Raw genomic sequence first — 19611 nt, 5'->3', positions numbered from 1 at the left:
TATCCAGAAGAACATGGTTATACATTTGCCAATAGGGATTTCATTCTGACAAAAGATGTACTTATAAAAATTCCTAAAGTTCAAGGCTGCCATTTCTGTAATATCCATTTCCTACTTTATCATTATCTATAAGCTTGAAATTCTGTACTTTGGGTTAAAATGAGAGGCACTCTACTTATTTTTAAGGCTGAGGTATGCTATACAACAAGCTCAGCAGTGAGCCTTCTGAGAAAGCATGCTGGACAGTTGGGACTGATAGGGAAATATTTTGTCTTGCATGCATCAGTGCACAGCAAAATGGAAACTCTGGGGCTAGGAGTTCTTTTCATAGCTTGGCTCTATCTTGACCCTAAATGCGTCCCCAACATTTTTTTGGTTCAAATTTCATCTCTGACACTTACTACCTATATAACCTTAATCAAACCATTTAGCCCCCTTTGGCCTCACCTTGTTTACCTATAAACTCCCGAGATTTCTTCCAGTTCTACATCGGAGCCTATGATCTCTTGGTTTACATAACCAAAAAACTGGGAGAAAAGCACTAAACTATCCCAGGGTTGTATTTGGAATCAAAAACCAAAAATGATGATAAAACATTTTTAAAATATACAAATGCTTCATGATTACTCAGTATGATATAGAGCATTTGAATATATGCTATTTTATATTCATCTATTCAGATGCACTGCTTTAACCGAAGCAAAAGCCAGCTGTCCAGAAATAGCCTCCAACCAGCTAAATTGCCTTTTATTCATGACAGATTAGACCTTTTAAAAATAGACTTTGTGTCTGGGTGTGGATGGAAAAGATTTGCAGTAGGTCAAGGAGCTAGAGTTGGGAAATCAACTCTGGTAAAATTCATATTGGAATTAGTTATCATTACTGTTGGTGCTTAGAAAAGTGTTGCCTTTGTGTTGAGGCGCCAAGCAAAGGATATCCGTTCCCTTAGCTGTCAAAAGGAGTATGCTAATTGGCATTCTTCCTCTTTGCCTACTCTGTTGAAGTCTTTAGAGAATGTGCAGAAAAGAACTGGGTAGACAAACTAGGAATAGGTGTACTTTTTGCACAACTGAGAGACATTGTCTCCAGGTATGAGCAATGAAACTGAGGCCTCCGGAGACCTTGTCTGTTCTGTTTCCCAGAATAACTGGGTTCTGGGAGAAGTTATTCAACTTTCCTGCCTCAGGTACCTAACTTATAAAATGGGCTGCCTCTCCTGAATGCCCAAAGACCAGTTTTCTATAGAGAACAGTTCTCAAACTTTTTGCTCTAAGGACCTTTTCACAATATTGAGGACCTCCCAAAAAGGTAAAAAATGCAAATACACACAAATATAAAACATACCTACAAATATAAAAAATGCAAATACAGACAAAATATGTAGTTTGTGTTGATCATAATTTACTGTATTTGAAATTAAAATAAGTTTTAGTATTATCATAAAAATAATTTTGTTATATACTTCTAGAAGGGTTCTTGGTGATCTCACTTTGAGAATTACTGCTTATATATAGAATTATAGTGTTCTGTATGCAGATTGTTGGAGGAAAAACTTAAAGTCTTGCCCTTCTTTTTACAGACTGGCTGCTTATCAAACTTTTGAGTTCTAATAATAAAGCACTCATAAGACACACAGGCCTGTATTAGGCAGAGTTGGTTGGTCGTTGTCCTTCAAAGAGGACCAAAAGGACATCCTATATCAGGATCAATGTACAGTGTGTCCAACTGTGGCTGCTCAGACCATTACAAGCGTGGAAGGCTCCACCTTCCACAGGTTGGGCACAAACAGTTTATATGAACATTAGAGATGAAGCTGTCTCTTGATGTGTAAATCCCACACTTCTTTTGAGTGACTGAAATTTTGCTTTGCTCAGAGTGCACAGCACCTTTTTTGATGAAAGCAAACTACGCTGGACAGCCCTGGGTGGGTGTCTTCAGAGAGACCTGGACCTGACTACTCTTAGGCATGGCAGTAGTTGAGAAGGGGGGGTTCAAAATCAAGGTCAGGAATTTAGATTTCCAAAGCAGAGTGGTTTCACTTACCTATGGCCAGGGGCTACCTGACCCCAGTTAAGCTGGCTTCTCTTGTCTATGTTAGGGTCACTTTGGCATTCATTATCAAACTATGTCCTAAGAAATAGCCCAGAGCTCCTGGTGGCCCTGTGCTAGTGTGGGAAAGAAGGGTTAGTCAACTTCTCAGGGTTGGATACTGTTGGTGTTGTCACTGGTTATTGGATTTAAGCTCTTCCAGGAGAGGGGAATCATGTCTTCTCCTCATATCTCTGGTATTGACAAATTCTCAGTGAAATGGGTAATGAACTCAAAATGATTTTATTTGTTGAGAAATCATTTTAATCAGTGGGCCACCAATTATTTATACTTAGAGGCAACTGAAAAATGTAAATGATGCTGGCATGAGCTTGTCCTACTACTTTGGAAGCAGAACATTTACCAGAATGTCACCATTGGAAAGATCCATCTTCGAAAATTTGGGGTATTCTGCTTGGCTTTCTATTCTTAAAATTATAGAGCCAGTTTGGGGGGGGGATGCCTCTCATATTCTGTCAGTACAATATATTAAAAGGCAAATGTTCTTAATGTGTGTGTATGTAAGAGAGAGAGAGAGAGCAATATAAACCCTTGGACAACCTGATGGACTCACCAGCAGAATAATGTTTTTAAATGGATTAAAAAATGCAAAACATGGGACTGAAAAGGAAGTCAATTATATTAGAAAACAATTATCCTCCCTCATTTTATAATTTTTATTTTATAATTTTATAAATGAAGAAATTGAAGCCCAGAGATGTTAAGTGACTGACTCAAGGTCACACAGGTAGTAAGGGGCAAAGCCAAGATCAAAAGAGATAAAGCACTTGAAAAAGTTAGAGATAAATACAAGGGATTATGTAGTTGAGGAGCAGAAAAGAGAAAGGGAACATAGTGTCTCTCAAATATGCTTTGTAAATCAGACTGTATGTGGAGACTTTAATGAGCCAGACAGCATCTGAAGAAATACCAAAATCAATGCATATTTCCACTATACCATGCATTAATTCAGTGCCAAGCTGGCAAATCTGAACTGTGGGGAGCCTGCAGGTTCTGTGGAAATCAGTGCCATCCCATTAGTGGAGCTTACTTCCTGTACACAGGAGAGAATGTGCTACTTCTGCAGGGGTCTGAGGGAACATGGAGAGATGGGAACAGGACCAAGAAGAGAGGAATAGAGGAAGGAGGGAATGAAAGGCTGAATGTGTGGTGGGACAGAAACTTCAGCAGAATGATTCACCCTGCCCAAAGGGCATGGATCGGCATCAGAGTGTGAGTTGGTGGCTCCCCAATAGCCCCAGGATTCAGATCCATCCCATACGAATTTGGCCCAGCTCATTGGTACCACTGAGAGCCAAGGCTTTCAGAGCGACCTTCCCGTCCCACCTGAGACAGCTTTTGAGGGGTTATATTATGGACCTTGTCTTCCTTTTATCCATTTGGACAGAGGTATTTCTATGAAGACTATCCAAAGCAATCTCCAGATGCCCAAGAGGATTCTGCCTCCCAAGTTACAGGTATTAAAGCCTTGTGTCTTGGGGGAACCACAGAGAAAGGCAGGGGCAACAAAAGGAGGAAAGGAAGGTAAAGGCTCACTGGCCCACAACTGACTAGCTGGATAGCTCACTGGATATCACACACTGATATAGAAGACCTGGAACATTTGAAGGCGGTGGTACAGGGAAAAGAGCATCAGACTCTTTAGTCAGAAAAGGTCAGTTTAAGTTCCACTTCTGATATTTCACACAACAAAGGATCGTGAGCAAATTGTTTAATCCCACCAAATATCATTCTGTAGGACGTAAAAGGCAAATAGTGAGGCAGCTGGGTGACTCAGGGAATGAAGAGCCAGGTTTAGAGATGGGAGGTTCTGGGTTAAAATCTGGCCTTAGACACTTCCTAGCTGTATGACCCTGGACAAGTCACTTAACCCTAATTGCCTAGCCCTTATCACTCTACTGCCTTGAAATCAATACTTAATGATTCCAAAATGGAAGGCAAGGGTTTTAAACAAAAGTAAATAGTGAGAAAGGATCGAGAGCTGAAAGTGACTAAAGAGGCGATGGTCCCTCCTTTTATGGCAGATACTGCAGGCCAAGAGAGGTATGAATGTCCAAGAAGATACAGGTTCTAAAGGACAGATTGGTAACTGATAAACTCGTGAGGTTGCTGTGAGGCAGAAGCTTGGTGAATTATAAATGTGAGCCATCACCATCCTAAGTTCAAGGTAGAAACTCCCTTTGCCTCCTGATACTTCCTTCCCTTATGCCATCTCCCCCCACCCCAACAAGCACTTTGAAAGGAGGTTGAACTGTCATAAAAAGGCCCTTCTCAAATGAAAGAATCAGAGTCTGTAGCTTTTTCTGGAATTTAGTCAGAAACCCAGATGGAGCTGTGATCCCACTGACGTAGACATAACTTCTTATGGTGAAGGTTGGAACCCACCTCCACCCCAGCACAGTAGACGAGAGCCCACCTATGCTTGCCCATCCTGTGCAACAATTACATTTATTCTGTCCTAAGTTGACCAGATGGGGAGGGGGCCTCCCCCCATAATTCTGAGTATCCTCCAGGATTTTAAGGATTTCAGTGGAGGATATAAGAAGGTAATCCCCCCTCCCCGCCCTTGTGGGAACTAGTTCTGTTACTTTTTAAAGCAGAGGTTCTTCACCTGGGGTTTGTAAATTGCTTTTTCAAAAAAACGACTAACTGATTTCATCATGACTGACATTCAGCATAAATAACCATGTATTTTATGCATTTAAAAGCATACTTCTGAGAAGGGGTCCCTAGGCTTCATGAGGCCACTACCAAAGGGGTTCATGACCCACCAAAAAATGAAGAACACCTGCTTTCAAACCATAAAACATAGCTCTTAACATTTTACAATTTATCTTCCAAGGGCTGGTTTTTTTTTCCTTATCTACATGTTTTATTCACTCATGCCATGTCAGAGAGGTCTATCTATCCCTTTTCACAGTTTACTGAGTACCAATTGGTTCTGAATGACCTCATGATACATATACTGAAAGCCCTGGAAACAGAAAAATTACACAGGCTTTTAACAAATGAATCCGCAATTAAAGAAGCTTCCTCGTAGCTTCAGAAAAAAAGTCATTCAGCAAGCATGTATTAAACGTTTAATACTTGTTGGGCACTGTGTATATATGCCTATCCACATATGTGTAATTTCTAAGAGACTTTGTAATTTTATTCCCTTTTATAGCCCTCCAAAAGCATTTCCAAGAAGACTAGATTTATTTCAGCAAATCAGTCAAGTATTACTTGTGCTATGGGAAGTACAAAGATGAACAAGGCATAGTTTCTACCCTCATGAGGCTTAGGCTAGTAAAATGTTCTTGATTCCCTCCATTTTCTTTGTGGCCAAGGGATATTTGATAGCAAATATAGAAATTTATTGCTGCCACTAATGTTCCCTTCTGCCAGATGAAACATTGCAATTGCCCTGGTGTATCTTGGATCAACTAGTAAATGTTTCTGTGGACTTGATTTTTTTTTAAATTCCACTGACACAGCTACCATGGCATATCACAAAATCACTCCCCACAGGCTAACACATATCACATCTAGCAGAGGAAGGAAGAATCCTAAGAATGCTAAGAGCTAGAAGAGACTTCAGAGATCACTTGTTCCAGCTTGTTACTTTACAGATGAGTAAACTGAAGCCCAGATAGTGGTGACAAATCAATAATCTCAAGTAACTTGATTCTCTTCATTTGTATCCAATTTCCCCAAAGTCTTTTGTATTTATGTCTATGTGCAAGAAACAAACAGCAGGTTTGGAGTCAAATCTTTTTTGCTAGTCTTGGCAGCTCAAATTATGACAAATCAGTGTGCTGAATAGTCTAGGGAAAAGGGAAGGACAGTTTAAAATGTTCCCAAGGATGCATGATTTCCAAGGCAGCTTTTCCCGGACACATACATACAAACAACATCCTACCTACTCTGTAGATTATAATGAAACATTTCCCTGCAAATATATTCCTCGCAAAGAAAATTAAGTTACAGACCAGTTTAACAAGGAAGAGTGCTTTTGCTAATTAAGCAGAGTATTGTATAAAAGTAATATTCATAATCAGCCATTAAAGACAAACTGGTTGATCTAGTCAAAAGAAGTTGTGAACTTCATTAACCATTTTAAGGATACCATGCAAAGGTGAGACATTTTATGAGCAGGAGGGGAATTATTATTGTTATTACTACTAAAACTTTACCTTCCATCTTGGAATCATTGCTGTGTATTGGTTGTCATGTTGTGACTTGTCATGGGTCATATAGCTAAGAAGTGTCTGAGGGTCACATTTGAACCCAGGACCTCCCATTCTCCAGGACTGGCTCTCAATCCACTGAGCCACATAGCTACCCCCAAGAAGGAAAAATTATTGATAAATAATTCAGTGACTTGAATGAATAATCAATAACATAGGGATCAAAATCCTGAAGTGTATAAGATACAGTATAATATTACATGGGATAGAACTGTGCCTATGAATTTCATTCATAAGCTCACCTTGAACTATCTTCTATTTATCCACATGTATTTATAACATCTTTTGGGAGAAAGAGATGAAAACAGGCTCAACATCTTTAGGAAAACTACATCCAAACTATTAAGTGTTTATCTTCTTGGAAAGAGAACATCTCCTTTCTTAACTATTGCCATGGTAAAGTTTCCATCCTTAAGTTTCAAAGAGTTTTAAGGTTCAAGAATTTAGCTCAATCAAGAAATATTATAGAAGCCATAAGGACTGGGACAGATGTGGGATGGGGATGGGCTGAATCTGGCCCTAAGGCAAGAACCTGTAACTCTCATTTATTCTTGCAGTTGGAAAAATGCAGCTCAACTAACACTCTCAGCAGTACATTTAAAGGTCCCAAGATGAAATAGTACTCCATGAAGATAGACCTTTCTCTCCTTCTATATGCAAATTTCAGATAAGAATTAAAACTCTTGTTTTGACCTTCAAATCCTGGTAATTTTACCCTTTTCAAAAACTTAACTAAGAGGGACTATTTTTCCTCTAACAACGAGGCTACTTAGATCTTTGCTTCTCAGAGCAGTTGCCAACATTAACGTGGTTTGGGTGTTGTTTTTTTTTTTCCCCTCTCTCTCTCTCCAAACAGAAAATACTAATGATTATCTCTGCCAGTGGCTTTCCTATTTGTGAATTTAGGAATCCTCCTTTCAAATCTGCTTCTGAGACTATACTTCTTATCCCAAGTCTACAACTCATTTATTAAATAGAGCTGTGCTTCTTAATTTTTTTTAAATTAAATTAGCAGAAGAGTTTTACATGTTCAATTTTTTTAAAGTCTTGTTTTTTAATCGGTATTATAGGGAGGCTAGTTAGCCCCCCATTCATAGATAATTGGTTCTCAACAAATAAAAGGTTTCTGGGCCCTATCTGATAGGTTTAATTTCATAACGTATTCTATTAAGTAATCTCTCTTCTGTCCATTTCATTTTTTGCAGCTACTGAGGTCAAGAAAAATTAAGTTCCTAAAGGGCCAATAATGTTTAAACCTTCAGTGGTTTCCCATCTAATATAATGTTTTCAGAAAAAAATACATTGGTAAATTCTGATTAAGGGTGTTCTACCAACACTACAGGTATATGAAAATGTATTTTTAGTGCTGAACATTAAACAGTGGAAAAATTACCACATACACTCATGCATTCAAGATGGGGTTTCCTTGATTTGCATTTAGATGGGAATTCCTTCAGCTCAGATCCAAGATTTTCCGTCACTCAGTATACTTAGAAAAGCATTAATTTTTATTGGTGAAGTACCAATATACACTTGTACAACTGGGACACATCATAACCCTACTGTTAATAAGTGTTGCCTTTTATGAGCAAAAGTTAGCCATTGAAATGTTGGAAAGGTTTAGAACAAGCCTCCTTTGATATCTCTCCAAGAAGGAAATGCACTCCTATTAACACAGGATTGTTCCAATGCCCCTTGCAGTGGTAACCCAATTGTGTGAACAAGCAGGTGGGTTGCAGTGGGGTTTTTTGTTTCTTCAATATTTGCAGCTTAGCATGGAATCCAAAAAGCATTGCACATCTCTATTTTGATAACAAGGGACAAGCTGCTCATCCTTGGGCATATTTATTTGTAGGCATGAAAGTTAAAGTATAGAATTCAGTAAACGTTATCTCAGAAGCCATAAAGAGAAAGAATGTTCCTATATGTCAGCTAATGACTATTCTGTGCATTCATAGAGGAGTTAAGTTTCCTACCCACTCCTGGTTCCATGTGGGCTGATGTCCTATGATGTGTAAGTTAATATAGGTTTTAGCTCATCAGATATCTCTAAACCAAGTGCTTAGCACAGCGCCTGGCACATAGCAGACACTTAATAAGTGTTTACTATTTAATTGATCTATTCAGTGTGCTTCATTTCCTTTGTCTTTATTTTAAAAAGACACGTCATATGCATCTTGGAAGGTCCTCACTTTTTTTATTTACACATTTTGTTCACTGGGACAGTGTTACAAAATAGGTCTCATTTTCACAAAGGTCCCAGGATGAAGCAGTCATACAGCATTTAATTATCATTTCATACCATTCAAATTATAGAATCAGAATGCTCTAACACAATAATCTGAAAAAAATGATACAAGGTTTCGCCACTAAGATACTAATAGCTTAGAAGTCAATTTCTAATGTACCAACTGACAAAAAAAAAACCCATATGATAAAAACTTATTAAGAGTTGAAGCACTTTAAATGAAAGTGTGTACAGGGCTCTCAAATGAAAGCAGCACCCCCCAAAGCCAAACATTTCCAAACTGTTTTTAGCTCTCCAAATCTCCCTAATCCTGGCCTCCATTAGTAAGTTTATAATTTTGGTAAGAAAAAGGAAGTCAAAGAAGAGCTTTTTTCAACTCCTTAATACTCTGTCCTCTCCTGTCCCTTCCCCACCATGCCCCATGTTGCTGGTTTGTGGCTCATAGAGGGTTTTTGTTTATTTGTTTGTTTGTTCGAAATCCTTACCCTTTGTCTTAGAATCAATACTTAGAACTAAATATATTGGATCCAAGGCAGAAGAACAGTAAAGGCTAGGCAGTGGGGGTAAAGTGACTTGCCCAGGTTCACACAGCTGTGTTGCAATGCAGTATCTGAGGCCAAGTTTGAACCCAGGATCTCCTGTCTTTAGGCCCGACTCTCAATCCACTGAGCCATCTAGTTGCCCCCACAAGTTGTTTTTGAGAGTAGCCAGAGGCCAACCATATTTGGTCACCCATACCGCAGAGCAGTGGGGTTCCGGGGAGTTCGCCACGTGATTTTATTTGCTCCCTTGTTGCCATTAGGGGAATGAAACTCTAGTAGCTACTTTTGACACAACTAAGGAAAAATAAGAACATATCTGTTCAGTAAAGTTCTAATAGACAAGACAGAGCCACACACACTACTCCCCACCATGGGCAACAGGGGGAAATAATCAAAGTAAAGCTTCCTTTTGTGAGGAATTCCTTGAAATGGAATTGAGGCCTTCCCACCTAGAGTCCCTGTTACTTCCATTGCTTCCAGAATATGCTTATAAAAGGGACCTATGACAACAGTGCCCACCCATTGGTCAGATAGGGCACAATCTCTTTCACTCTTCCACCCAGAGGTGCCCTGACAATAACAGAAAACCTGACTTTCTTCACTATTCCCCAAGCATTAGTAGTTACCTTATGCATTAATGTTACAGCCATGCTGGGATATGTATTATTAAGTACAATGAGATCGACATACTAGCAGAGAATAACTCTAGCATAGGAGGAACAACTTACAACCAATGTGAGTAACTGTCATCTTTATTATAAGGTGGTAGAAGCAAACAAAGAGATTTTAAGGGTGGCTTCTGAACCTGTGTCTCCAAGAACAAATGGCTCATCTTGTCACCCACCATTTCCCTGATTTGGAGGGAAATTGAATTTACATGCCATAGAGCTTTAATGTAATAAAACAAAATTAATTCTTTATTATCCTGAGAAATGTAGGGCAGAAGCAAAAGTAGTGGCAGAGTATGCTTGGATAAAGCAAAAACAAATGATGAAAGGAGCCCCATTTAAAAATAATATTAAAAAGTCTATTTTTATGTAGGCCACTCTGCCCAAAATATAATTTGAGCTACAAATACATACCTACATATATATGTATGTATGTATATATATATATACATATATATATATAGTATATTTACCTTTAATAAACAAACACAGAACAAGGTCATAAACAAGTTCATTTTAGCCACCACAGGACAGTGGCAGATCCTACAGACCATAGAACGGGGCAGGAAGGGACCCTTGAGCTCATTTAGTCCAAAGCCCTCATTTTACAGATGAGAAAACTGAGGCATAGATTTATTTATTGGTCAAAAAATCAGTCACTGTTACTTGTCGCATTGCCTCATTTTCCTTTTTCCTTATTGTTGTGCGTAGTCGATGAAGGACTAGTTTGTCAGTCATCAGCGAGTCCTCTTGCTGCTCCAAATAGTCCAGCAAGATCTCCACATAGTTCAACGCAGCACTGTGACTAATGTGACCCTCTGGAATGAGTTCCTGCTCCTCTCCTTCGCTTTCATTCAGTTCCACTTTGATTTCTTCGGCCCTTGTTATCATCTCTTTGTCAACCAGTAACTGCTTGCCTTCTTCATGGTAATGGATCCCTTGCCTCTGTTCCCCATGGGCAGGATGGCTCTTTTTGGGACCTTTCGTCTGCTGCTGCCCCTCTGTTATGAAGCTGGCTGATGGAATCCCTTCTTCATCTGGGTCAGAAATAATTTTTCGCCATGATCGTATGATTGTAACTGGCTTCACCAAGTTCCATGCTCTAATCGCTTGAGTGACAGCATCTTGCGCTGTCAGGTTAGTCCCGAAGGATTTTATGTCATGCCCTTCTTGCACGTGCTTTCTTAACAATCCTGTTCTGTAGTGTCGCTTCATACATGCTATCACTCCCTGGTCCATAGGCTGAATTAGAGCAGCCACATTGGGGGGCAAATATTTCACGAAAATGTTGCCATCCTCAGACTTTAGAAGACCTTCGCTGGGTTTGGAGGGTGCATAATCTAAAAGGAGGACAGCTCTTTCTGGAAGGCCTTTGGAGCGTAAGTGCTCCCGAACCTGGGGAACAAATTTCTTATCAAACCATTCTTTGAAAATTGTGCAGTCCATCGATGCTTCTTTGTGGCTAAAACAGTCAACTGGCATATTTAGCGGATTGGCTTCTTGAAGCAAATGCAAGTGCTCTGCTTTCCCAACAACACACAGTTTCAATTTGTGAGAGCCAGTTGCATTTACGCAACACAACACAGTTAGTCTCTCTCTATTGAGTTTATGGTTTGGAATAGGATGTTCATTCTCAAAAGCCAATGTCCTTGCTGGTAAGGATTTCCAGTAAAGCCCAGTTTCATCAGCATTGTATATCTGTTCTGGCTGTAACCTTTCACTTTCCGTAAATTCTTCAAAATCTTCACGAAAATCAGCAGCCGCTGACTGATCACCATTTGATTTCTCACCTTGGTAATTCAGCTCTCTGATCCCATGCCTCTGCTTAAACCTAGTAAGCCAACCTGTAGAGGCATTGAAGTCCCCTTCCATTCCTAATGCATTAAAAAAAGCCTTTGCTTGTTTTGCACAAATTATCCCCGACACTGGAGTCCCTTCGGCTCTCTGCTGATTAAACCATTCCAACATGGCTCTATCCAGCTCCTTGTAAGTAGACTGCTTCATGGACTTGCGCCTTGCCAGAAGCGTTGCAGAGCCCGAGCTGCTTGCATAGGAAAGTAACTGTGCCTTTCTCTTTTTTAAGTCACGAACAGTCTGTTCACCAATTCCATACATGATGGACAGCTGCCTTGTGTTACCACCTTTCTCTAGCTTTTCAATGATTTCCAGCTTTTCCTGGATTGTAAGCACAACTCGTTTACGTTTCATCACTGCCATGGTAAAAGATGGTCTATATAGGGCGCTGGAAAAGAAAAAGAGAATCACAGCCCTTTGGCCTGCAACAAAAAGTAGCTATACAGTGGAACTACTGGGTAGATTCTCTTTGATTTGATTTGATAGTCTGCCTGCAGATCATTCTGATTTTATATGGGGGTCTATCAAATCTGAAAGATCTTAAGAAGGAAAAAGAAGCCTTACTGCTATAGGGTATATTCACCTACCCTGGGCCTCTTTTACCCAGGTGGTGGCGCAAAGGTTGATGGGAGTTAAGTCTCCCTCCCAAGGTATCTTCTTATGCAGCTCTTCAAGAGTATAAACTAATACATGTGTCTTATTTTCTACAGGAGGATGCTCAAGGAAATAACAAATGCTAGTCATTCCATGTTACTGGTAGACAATAAAGTTGCAATTCTCTCTTATTTCCTGAGCAATACTCAAATGACTAGAGTTAGTATTTTCCTCTCCAGCAGTGTTGAAAGGCTGGGCCATTTTTTGTCATTAAAGTAGTAGTATAGTCTAATTTGATGAGGTTTACTATTACCTTGATTCTTTTTTTTTTTTAATAAATTCTGATTTATTGGTTTGGGAAGGGTAGGAAGGAATAAGGGTTTAGGAATATACATATTCTTATACTTAATTTAAAGGATGATAACTAACTAAACTATTTTACTAAGATAAAACGTTAACTTTATTACCTTGATTCTTATAGTAGTTAGGTGCTGGACAGGAGTCATGAAGAAGACCTGATTTCAAATACTGCCCGGGACACATTTAACTGCCCATTTGTGATCACGAGCAAGTCACTTACCTAAGTCTTGGTTTCCTTATCTGTTAAATGGGGTTAAGTAATACAAGCAATAGACCTCAAAAGTTCATTGTAAGACTCAAATAAGAGAATTCTGGTAAAAGCACTCTGCAAACCATAAAGCACTATATAAAATATCAAATATTTTTAATATACCCCAAAAGATAACCATATAATATAAAAGACTAATACAATAACTGCCTATAACCTGTAACAAGGGAATCACTTTAAAAGACTGATATATATTAATTTAAGGTCGCCAAGGAATCAGCTATGTAATTCCTAAATGAAAAACTCAAGTTACAAACCCATATAAGTCTTAATTCAGTGTCTCAACACTACAATTAGAAAAAGGCTCCCGTTGTGTTAATATAGCCCCCAATTGAATACATGAAAGTTGATCAAATGGTCAGTGCTTAATTATTTTTTTCAATAAACTGAACATAAGATGGAGGATTTTAAGGGATCTGTTTTTAAATCAAGATTCTTGTATGGGACTCAGTTTCTTGATTTCAGTTGTGAGAATTTTCCTTTATAAAGAATATATTATTTTATGGTCTAAAATCAAGGCTAATTTTATTAAAAGGGGGGGGCAGGTAAGTGCCTCAGTAGATAGGCAGACCTGGAGTACTGATTCTGAGAGAGAAGGTAAGGGTTTAAAAAAAAAAAAAGGATTAGAAAGCACTTTGCTCACAATAGTCCTATGAGACAGAACTTTATAAATGAGGAAACTGAGGCTCTGAGGAGACAAAGGACTTAACAATGGTACCCCAAGAATTTGTGCAGTGACAACTATTGGGTTATGTAAAATATATTAATATGCTGATGTACTAAGACAGAATATTAAGGGACTAGGAGACATCTTTCTGCATTAGCACTGCTTATGTTCCTAATCTGGGCCATCCCGGAAACCCAGCCTCAATTCAGGCTCTAGGACAAAATGAGGATACTTCTATTTTGGATTAAATTGAGGTTTTCTAATTACCTGTGTATTTCTCATCCCTCCTTTCTACAGATATCAATGATAATAATACCAAGCGCTTAGAAAGTTCTCTAAGGTTTGCTAAACATTTCATATATATTATCTTGTTTCACAACTCAAAGTAATCCTTAATTTAGTGATGATTGTTGTTTTTCTTTTAAAGCACAGGACAACTCAGGATTGCCAGGATGTATTTAAAAAAAAAAGATAACCCTTTACTTTCTGTCTTAAAATCAATACTAAGTATTGATTCCAAGGCAAAAGAGTAGTAAGAGCTAGGCAATTGGGGTTAAGTGACATGCTCAGGATCACACAGCTGGGAAATATTTGAGGCCTGATTTGAATCCAGAGCCTCCCTCCTCTATCCACTTGAGCAACCTACCTGCTCCCAGGATGCTTTGAGTTTTTTTTTTTTTAAATAGCTTTTGCTGAGAAGCTCCTTTTTATATAACAGAACAAAGTAGAAAGGAGGTCATCTATTCCAGATCTTTGCTTGGCAAGTATCCCTTTTCCAGCATCCACCAAGTGGTCATCCAGTCCACCCTTGAAGAGCTTCGGAAGTCCCCTATCTGTCCAGGTAGCCATTCTTCTCCTCACTTATATGATTCTCTCATATAGGAAATGCAGATTATCTTTGCCTGAATTCTCAACTAATTACTTTGAGAATCACTAAATATCACTGTTAACATTAAACAACGTTAAATTGCTGTTGCAAACACCATGATACCTCACTGCTCTGAGGCAAAGTTAGTAAAGGGTTAAATAGAACAACAATCTCTGATTCAGGAACTATAAAGTATTTAAATAGCTTTTTAATTGGCTATTTAAAAAAACTTCACAAACTGAGTTTAAAGCCATTAAAAATAAGCACCATATTTAAAAGAAATCTGATTGTTGCACTGCATTCTTTTCAGCAAGGTTATAAATCAGAATTGTATAAATGCTAAAAACACAATCTTGATTTTTTTTAATGTGAAAAAAACTTACAAAAAGCATATGGCAAAGGGCATAGATAACAAGGTTCCTTGTAAAAGCTTCTGAATTTTATTTACATTCACATTTTTACAGCTTTTGTTATCCTGTCAACCTCCATTTACTGGTTTTACTTTCCTTCCATAGAGTTCATTGGCTATATTTAAGGGTTTCCTTAGCAATAATTCGGGCCCGTGCATCTATTTTTTAACTGGTTATTACATTTTAAAAATCATTTTCAACTTAAATCCTTGAACGCTAAAGACTAAGCTCAGACACCTGCCATTTCAAAATAATATGGAAATTGGGGGGCTAGGTATCTCAGTGGATAGAGAGCCAGCCAGGCTCAGAGAAGAGAGAGCCTGGGTTCAAATGTGGCCTCAGAAACTTCCTAGCTGTGTGACCCTGGGCAAGTTAATTTGTCCTAACTGCCTAGCCCTTACCACTGTTCTGCCTTGGAACTGATATTTTGTGTCAACTCTAAGACAGAAGGTAAGGGTTAAAAAAAAAAAAGGTATATAATAATGTTGAAATTTCACAAGAGTTTCTATTGCCTAATATTAAGTCTTTTTAGAGGGCATCTCTATGGTGTTTAATTTATATTAAAAACTAAAATACATATAAATAATTTGTCTTTAAGTTTAAAATTAAATTATCTTACTCCAATCCGCCCCACTTTCCTTGGGAAAATACAAACCTCTTAAAAGAACATAGTCCTTAAATTGATGAGTGTTTCATGGGATACAGAAGTGTTAGATTTTATTTGGCCCTGTTCCTCCTTAGCTAATTTTCAGAGCTTTGATGTCAGAAAATGTTCTAAAAAGAAACAAGTTGTTGTGGATAGAGAGCTGGCTTCTAACTCAGGAAAACCTATTCCAAGCCTGCCACTGACACAAAGTGGGCAAATTACTTGACCCTTCAGTGATATGACCAACTCTTTAAGACTTTGTTGGGGCAGCTAGGTGTTCAGTAGATAGAGAGCTAGAGATGGGAGGTCGTAGGTTCAAATCTGGCCTCATACTTCCCAGCTGTGTGACCCTGGGCACTTAACCCCCATTCGCCTAGCCCTTATCATTCTTCTGCCTTAGAATTAATACTAAGATAGAAGGTAAGGGTTTAAAAAAAAAAAGACTACATCAAAGAACAGTTGCAGCTCAATCCTGGAAAAGGGAATTTTCTTTCTAGTTCTTGACACCAATGAAACCACAAGTATAATGAAAAAGAGTCAGGGCTGGAGACAGGAGATCCCAAGTTCAAATCTGGCTTCAGACATTTCCCAGCTGTGACCAGACAAGTCACTTAACCTCAGTTGCCTAGCTCTTACTGCTCTTCTTCCTTGGAACTGATACTTAGTTTATATTCTAAGACAGAAGATATGGATTTAAACTACATTCACACAAACAAAATAATACTCATGTTAGACACACTAAAAAGTTGTATATCATGACATTAAGTCTAGTTGAAGTGTTCTAAAAGCCCAGTAACAACAGAAATTATTAATACGATACAAAGCCATTTATCAGCTTTTAGAATTATTCTGACTTGGGAACATCATCAAACTTGTTTTGGAGGAAAACTTTTAATTTTCAATTGTGTAACTTTATTCTTTAGAAGTAGTCACATGGAGGCAAAATTCTGCTTTTAAAAGTGAGTAAAAGGTGTAGCCACCCTCTGAATCTACACAGCAGGAACAGAAAGCACCCTGGGCCTTTATGAGACAGGAGACCAGGATTTTACTCCCAGGCCTGCCCCTAACAGGGTTCCCCTGTAAAATGTGGGGTCCTCCTGGGTGTCCTTTACAGCCCTTTTCTGCTCTAAAATTCTACAAATTTTATAAACGGCAGATTAGCTCTACGACCTTCACTTCACTACAATGTAACATAGGTAGGCTCTGAAGGCCTGTAAGTGCTTTTGGTTCAGCCCTTCTTTTTACAAAGAAAGGCTCTACAGCCCAGAGAAAGGAAGTCTCTTGCCCAAGGTATTACATTATATATGGTGAAGGGACCTGAAAGGTCATTTAGTAAAACTGGCACTTCACCGGAAGGCCTTCCCTAGTTCCTAACAAATGGTTATCCATCCTCTATTCAAAGACTGCCAGATCGGAGGAATTCTAGAGCTGAAGCCTGAGCCATCTTCTGCGTTACTGATCCAATGCTCTTTACTCACATCTTTATTATCTACTTAAAGCTATTCTGGCATCTTGACCAGCTCTTTTGAACTCTCATCCTCACTTTCAGTAACTCTGTGCCATATTCAACCCTGCAGACCATTCTTTCCTTCACTGGCCCAGGAAATCAGTCTTGGTGATTCTCCTTTCTTTTTCCTGGCTCCTCTTCTTCCTTGCCTAACATTAACAGAGGACTTTTGCCCTTCTTTTTCCAGTGTCTTCAGAGCTAAAAGATATTTCAATCATTTGCTTCTAAATTGAGAGGAGATACCTCCATGCCTCCAGTGCTGACTCCATGTCTAGTCCTTTATAAAACCTCTCTGACATATCTCATCAATGTTTTTTTTTTAGCTAGCACTGCCATTTTATCAGTGTAGAAAGCTCCCAGTGAGAAACTTCCTTTACTAATGAAGATCAGTAACTGTCCTGCAATTTGTCCTAGAGAACTGCCTGAAGATATTTCCATTAAGCACCTTACTCAGTCACACAGCCAATATATGCTAGAGGCAGAACTTGGAACTCAGGTCAACTCTCTTTCCAATACAAGTCCATTCGCCCCATCGACATATGAATATTAAAATGTTGAAAACTGAGCTCCCAAGTCTTCTTCTACCATCACCATCACCAGGCATACTTTAATAATTTCCCCTTATTACCACAATTATCCAGGTCCTGGTCCCTGGGGTTCACAAATGATCTTTCTCTTTCACCATCTCTATTGAGTTTATTATCAAGTCTCCTGCCTATTTTATTTTGATGAAATCTTTCAGATTTACTCATTTTATTTCTACAGACACCCCTATTACTAGTTGCCAATCAGCAGTTTAAATGGTCTTTCTAAAGCTGAATCCAACCTCTACAGAATAACTAAAAAAACTTTCCTAATAATTTCTCCACCTGAGCCAATATGAATCTCTTAATTCTGTCCAAATAAAGATTAATCTACAGATTCCTTAGTTGAGCTTCTTAGTCCTGATGTCAACTCATGGCCTAAAACTAACTTTTCTTTAATAAACTACAGTAATTCCTTCCACCCGTCAAGTTCAACTGCTTGCTCTTATGCACATAAATAATAAAAACACATTTTCTTGCTCCAGATTACATATTATTCTTCATATAAAATGACCCACTCCATCTCTCCCAGATGATATCCATCCTTCACTTTCTTCAAATCATCTTATTATACCTGTTTCATAAAGCATTCTCCAAATAACTATGACTGATTGTTCATGCCTCTACTCCATGCACTGTCAGCCCTTATTAGTAGTACAAAGCCCATGTTGCATTAGTTTCCACTCAAACTACTCTCTAAATGTATCTGAAGGTTGTTTCATGGGCAGAACTCCGAGACTGTGAATTCCTTGAGGGTAAGGGCCATGTCTGACATTTGTTGTGCTCCCCACAGTATGTGTCTAGTATGGTGTTCAGCAGAGGACTGCTTAATTTATCTTGCTAACAAGAAAGCTACTATCTTTTAAGCCAAAAGGGATCATCCTGAGTACAAGATGGATTCAGTAGTTAAAGAGGAAAGTGAAGTGTTTTTCAAGCCCAGAAAGGGAATTTAGAGCTATAGCTTGAATGACAAGATCACACTTGGTTCTTCTTGAGTAATGTCTGTCCTCTTATTACCAACAGTAAACAGTCCTTTGCCCATCATATTGTATTCTTAATAATGTAAAGGCTTTAACTTTTAATAATGTCATATATTATAATTTTTGCCACCTTTTTTTCCTTATTTACCTGTGCTTCCTTAGATTCAGGTTTTCAGGAACTTGCTGAGCTGTAGGAACAGGTTGCCGTTCTGTTTGAAAATGTACTGCAGGATAATTGCCTATTATAAAGAGATTATAACATGTTTTAAAAGAGAGACTGTTCTTTTGTGGCATTTAAAATGGTAACTTAGAAGGGAAGCAAAATGAAAGCCATGACATTTTCTCCAATTATTATGGTAAAGATAAAAAGTATTCATTATCCCAACAGATTTTTAATTTGCAAGGTTTGGGAATTTGACAAGGCAGCATTTTCTATAACATTGTCAATAAGGATTATTGTCTTTTTCTTCACAGTGGTAGAAGCTGAGGTCTTTGGGTGGCAAAGAGAAGAGGCAGTATGGCATAGTAGAAGGAACAATTAATTGCAAAGGGGAGGGACCTAGATTTAAATCCCACCTGAGTCATTTACTGCCTGTGTGACTTTGGACAAGTCCCCTCAGCTGTCTGGGCCTCAGGTTTTATCTTCTATTAAAAAAAAGGGGGGGGGGGGAGGTGTCCTTCTTGGCCTCAAAGGACCCTTCCACCTCACTCGCTATGATCTGAGGGCCTGGGGCTTTTTGCCAATTTATACTACTCTTGAGTTCTTGCTTGGATCAAGGCATTGCTTTATTCTTATAGCTATAAGAGAAGAGCTCAGGTGTGGAGTCTGAAGGCTTTGACAGTGCTCTTCTCCAAGATATGGCTAAACTTTTTTTGTAATCTTTTGAGAAGGTTCAAAAGAGGGTAATGAAAAGCTAAGAGATACATGGAGCTATAAAAAGCTGGGAGGTTCCTGAAGATATACAAAGTAGAGGGAGAGAGGCTCAACAGGGAAGGAGCTGAAATAGTACACAAAAAAAGATTTCCATATTAATTCAATACAGCAAGTGGAGCAAGTGCTTTTCCATGGCAGTACCA

At 38.7% G+C, this 19611-nt stretch overlaps 2 protein-coding genes across 13 annotated transcripts in view; one reads left to right on the top strand and one right to left on the bottom strand.

The window, feature by feature from the left end:
- PRKAG2 (protein kinase AMP-activated non-catalytic subunit gamma 2) overlaps positions 1 to 19611 on the top strand; it is a 463538-nt gene that overhangs the window by 334395 nt on the left and 109532 nt on the right. The window lies entirely within an intron of this gene.
- LOC103093809 (jerky protein homolog-like) overlaps positions 1 to 19611 on the bottom strand; it is a 133838-nt gene that overhangs the window by 109905 nt on the left and 4322 nt on the right. For 4 of the 8 annotated variants that reach the window (XM_007504635.3, XM_007504636.3, XM_007504634.3 and 1 more), the window contains exons 2-3: positions 18683 to 18773; positions 8516 to 12038 (exon numbers count right to left, since the gene is read on the bottom strand). In XM_007504635.3, coding sequence (XP_007504697.1) covers positions 10430 to 12013 — 1584 coding nt within the window. In that variant the 5' untranslated portion in view covers positions 12014 to 12038; positions 18683 to 18773 and the 3' untranslated portion in view covers positions 8516 to 10429. Of the gene's footprint in view, positions 1 to 8515; positions 12039 to 18682; positions 18774 to 19611 lie in introns of those variants that run through there. The other 4 variants (XR_008912353.1, XR_008912356.1, XR_008912355.1 and 1 more) reach the window with 1 other exon arrangement.

The sequence above is a fragment of the Monodelphis domestica genome, chromosome 5 (assembly GCF_027887165.1).
Source record: "Monodelphis domestica isolate mMonDom1 chromosome 5, mMonDom1.pri, whole genome shotgun sequence".
In the NCBI taxonomy this organism is placed as follows: domain Eukaryota; kingdom Metazoa; phylum Chordata; class Mammalia; order Didelphimorphia; family Didelphidae; genus Monodelphis; species Monodelphis domestica.
Note: the sequence above shows the minus strand (reverse complement) of the source record. Positions and strands in the feature narration are given on the sequence as shown.